General features: G+C 34.2%; 1 protein-coding gene across 1 annotated transcript; it reads right to left on the bottom strand.

Moving 5' to 3' along the window:
* Positions 1–1,215: 1,215 nt before the first annotated feature.
* Positions 1,216–4,299, bottom strand: LOC106748149 (protein takeout-like). The gene is made up of 3 exons (XM_014626397.1): positions 4,081–4,299; positions 3,800–3,949; positions 1,216–2,862 (listed from the first exon to the last, which is right to left on the bottom strand). Exons 1-3 carry the CDS (start codon positions 4,118–4,120, stop codon positions 2,708–2,710), a joined length of 345 nt encoding a protein of 114 aa, XP_014481883.1. The 5' UTR covers positions 4,121–4,299; the 3' UTR covers positions 1,216–2,707.
* Between the last annotated feature and the right edge of the window lie 419 nt (positions 4,300–4,718).

Raw genomic sequence — 4,718 nt, 5'->3', positions numbered from 1 at the left:
ATTTTTCAGTAGGTGGCGCCACTAGAAAATGAACATGATTTATTTCGAGAGGTTCATCTGTCACTAGTTTATGTGTGAAGTTTCATGACATTTCGTTCATTCGTTTACAAGCTACAGTCGTTTAAGTGTCGCTATCTTCGCCTTCGTAAAAAAATAGAAAAACAGGAATATCGCATATTGATCAATCATTGTTTTTTGTTGGAAAAAACTCCTGAACATTCAATGAAATGGTTGAAGAAATGTTATCCCACATCTGCTCCTTCGAGAACAACAGTTTATCGATGGTTTAGTGAATTTAAAATGGGTCGTACAAGCACCGAAGACGCTCTGGAAGACCAAAAGAGGCTACGAATGTGGAAATCGTAAAGCAAGTGCATCGAATCGTTTTGAGTGATCGTAAAGTGAAGTTGCGCGAGTTAGCTGAGGCCGTTGGTATCTCAAAAGAATGGGTAAGATACATTTTGCACGATGTTTTGGGTATGAAAAAGCTATCTGCGCGATGGGTGCCGCGTTTGCTGACCGTCGATCAAAAACAGCAGCGCGTTGATGATTCAACGACCGGTTTGGCATTGTTGCAGCGTAATCGAGCGGACTTTTTTCGACGTTTTGTGACGATGGATGAAACGTGGATCCATTACCATACGCCTGAGTCCAATAGGCAGTCTGCAGAGTGGCTGAAAAGCCACGAAAGCCGACCAAAGCGGCCAAAAGACCAACGCTCGGCCGGGGAGGTTTTGGCCTCCGTTTTTTGGGATGCACATGGCATAATCTTCATCGATTACCTGCAGAAGGGAAGAACAATTACGGGAGAGTATTATGCAGCGTTATTGGACAAACTGAACGAAGGAATAAAGAAAAAACGGCCCCATATGGCGAAGAAAACAGTTCTGTACCATCATAATAACGCATCATCACACATGTTCTTGAAAGCGATGGCCAAATTGGACCAATTACGATTCGAATTGGTTGCTCACCCGCCGTATTCTCCAGATTTGACACCCAGCGACTATTATCTGTTCCCAAACCTCAAGCGGTGGCTCCAGGGAAAGAGATTCACATCGAATGAGGGAGTCATCGCGGAAACCGAGGCGTATTTCGAAGGCTTGGACATTTCGTACTACAGAAAGAGCATCGAAATGTTGGAAAATCGCTATACTAAGTGTATCGCACTCGAAAGCAACTATGTTAAGTAATAAATATAACTTTGCCCAAAACCGCTTGTTTTCATTAAAAATCCCGGGACTTTTCAGCCCATGTAGTAGTTTGATTCTCGGGTGTCATCGCGGAGATTAAACGTTTTGACAGTAACAGAAATATTATTTTCTTGCCATCGAATTTTATTCTGGTTCTTATATCTAGCGCTTATATTTAGTTACAACAACTCAGATTTTGTCCAATATCATTAGTAATTAGCTAAATAGCGAATATGTAACGCGTGTCCATGTATAATAAACACAAAAAGACTTTTTGGAAACATGTAATTATAAATTTCCACACCCTTATGATAAAATTTGTATATTAGTTATATCGAAAAGTACTAATAATCATAATTAAACAATACTTTTTGGAAACTTATGATTATGGTTATATAAATTAACTAAACCGATATCCTTATATTTGGCCGAGAATTGCCGTAATCGAAACTGAAACCAAAATTTCGGTCCGACACTACTTACATGTAAATCAGTATGTCGTGTTGCCATTGCAGAGGCGTACATTTAAGAGTACGTACGATAGAGCCGAGTTGCGCGGCGCGCTCTTATTCACTTACGCGTGCACCAGCAGTAACCCGGTATACTTCTCTTCATATAAATGAGACACGATATACATATTTGGCCTATCGCTTCCTGTATGTTCATTAGTTCATATAAAATAATAAATTTCTCATTAATTTAAGCAAATTTTGAAAAATTGAGCATGACTTCCTTATTCAGCTTAACTAGTTCTACATATATATAGTACTTGACGAAAAAGATTCAGACATTCTGTATAGACAATACGAAAGACGTTTATATAAATTGACAAAGTGATGTAATATCTAAAATGATTGACTCACAATCCAGAAGTCTAAAGGTTCAGCCCATCAGTGCTTGATCATTTAAAAAGCACGCGCGCAGTGGGATGTGCTAATTTTCGTGCCATAAGTGGCACGCGCGCCCAACTGTGTCAGAAAGAACTCACTTTTTCGTTAAAAATATATTGTTGAATTTAAAAAGTCACTAATTTTATGTTTTTGTTGTCAAGGAATACAAATTTTATGTCAAAATTAAATAATTCTCAATCCCTGATGAACCGTTTTCTGTTTAGAACATTAATTTAGTTTGTTTTGTCAAATTTATTTCCTCTACATTGATTTTTAGACTGAGATTATGCTTTTATAATATTTTTGTTAAGTCAACTGAAATTTTAATAATAATTTTCAAAAATTATAAGCACAGTTTACGTTCGTAACGTTTGAAATTGGAGCTAAGTGCAAATCGATCTTCCGAACATAGAAAAGAAATTGAAATCGTTTCGTGCGAAAATTGGTAGGATCGGGATCATTATTGGTGCTGACAGATCGAAATATTATTGTAGTGACCAGAATGCAACTTCAATTATTCGGATAAAGCGACTATAAGCGATAAGAACGTATAGACACATATATATGCGCATATGGCTGTTAAATTAATGTTAATCTTTTCGTGACGGCAATGTTAGTCATTGCTTACTCGGGTGGAAAGATTTTATTTAGTGGTACGTTGGAATAAATTTTACTGCCGAGTCCAATGATAAGCTGTTTTAAAGCCTCTTCAAAAGCCGGTTTAATTTCTTTGAAGATTGTTTTGGAGTTTTCGTTCAATAATCTATTCATCTCTTCACCTGCAATCAACGAAGTGTAGAAACAATTAATACATAAATAGTACGGAGAAGGTATAAACATAAAACTGTCCCACGTTTATAATCCATTTGTAAACAAATTAATTAAGGATAACAAAACTTATACCGTTGAACTACGAATATTGTAACTAGAAACTGGCTACGTTCTTCGAACGGATGTTTCAACACATTGGAATTATGACGAACGAATTATGTATACGGTTGAAAATCGTGTAGTATATAATATTGGCAATAAAAATGGTATTTATGTTAATAAGGATTATTACACAAGACTCCGTACATTGATATGAATTTGAATTACACAGACCGATATAACATCTTTAATAATAATATCTACACGGCCATCAAAATGTATCATATAAATATAATTTTATATTTTACATTTCTATTTTTGATTAATAATTCGTATTATTATCGTTTCTTTGAATAATATGCAATAGTGCGCACAAATATGTCAATATGATGCGAGAAATTAAAAAAATTCGAATAGCTTTCCTATTGTGTTACTAGAGATATTATGGTTATTATGCCGGTCTGTGTATACACTGCGCCATATACATGTAATTTCAAAACGGTCTGAACATATTTTTTCGATGTAGCTCGGTAGAAAGTCAATGGTCTAATAAAACATTTATTTTTCTTTAATTCCTAGAAGTAAAATTCTTTCATTGAACAATCAGCTGTGTTCCGAAAAAAATGTTAATACTGTGTTGACACCAATATTGTATACTTAATAATATAATATAATATAATTGTATACTTTCTACCATTATCTATACTAAAAGCAAAATTTATACAACTTTAAATCTTCGTATTTACGCATATAGGTGAATATCGTACAAACAACTTTTGTTATGTTGGTCAGGCATACTTTATGCTGTATGTACAGGAATAATATAGATATCGCTGCATAACGTACCTAACCTGGGATCCTTGTCGAAGAGATTTTCGAAATATACTTTTATATCTGTGTCTTTGATGTGAAAATCAAGTTTCTTGATCTTTATATAACTTTCTCCATGTCTCTCATACTTTTCGTACTTTACATCAACTGTCATCGTTGTGTTATCTGTAAATAATATGCGGGATCGATGATTGTCGACATTGCATTGAATGTTTGTCGCTAGGTAAATGAAAAAAAAAGCAGCCTCGCAATATTTTGATGTATGAAAATACATATAAATATGATATGATAATTACAAAGCGTCATTTTGCATTTGCCCTTTGCTTGAATTGTCATCAATAAAATTCTCCCATCAATTTCGTAGTCACAAGTTATGTTCAATTGAGGGTTAAAGATTTCCACGAAGTGTGCGAATGTATTTACGTCGAAACTATGGAAAGAAATATCAATTTCGGTTACATATATACATACATATATAAGAGGAGACCCACTGAAATAATTCGACTCGAGTTAAACGAAATCAATTTTAGGTTTGTATATAACTATTTAACTAATCTAATTTTTTCAGTGAAATTTTAAGGTTCTTTTATTCTCTTGTTCATAGTAGAGTAAATAGTTCATAGTAGAACAAGTAGAATAAGTTCAAAATGAAGCGATCATAAAGTTCAACACATTACCGGCCGTATTAATCGTCTGATTTACTGGAGATTTCAACAAAGGTTGAAATATTTGTATTATGCAATTGGATCAATTTTTTGGTAACTGAGAGAATATTTGTATCATACATATGGCTGAGTTTCAGTTTCTTTACTGTTGATATAAATTTTGTATTAGGTGGTAAACTTAGTTCCTGCAGTTTTTTTGTTTAAAAACTCATTTAATTCTACATCAAAAGCAAAAAATACATTAATCAAAGTATTTTCCCTCGCTAGCT

This window comes from Dinoponera quadriceps, unplaced genomic scaffold (assembly GCF_001313825.1).
Source record: "Dinoponera quadriceps isolate SergipeBrazil2010 unplaced genomic scaffold, ASM131382v1 scaffold295, whole genome shotgun sequence".
Lineage (NCBI taxonomy): Eukaryota > Metazoa > Arthropoda > Insecta > Hymenoptera > Formicidae > Dinoponera > Dinoponera quadriceps.
The sequence above is the reverse complement of the archived record's forward strand: the minus strand, read 5'-3'. Positions and strand labels throughout refer to the sequence as shown.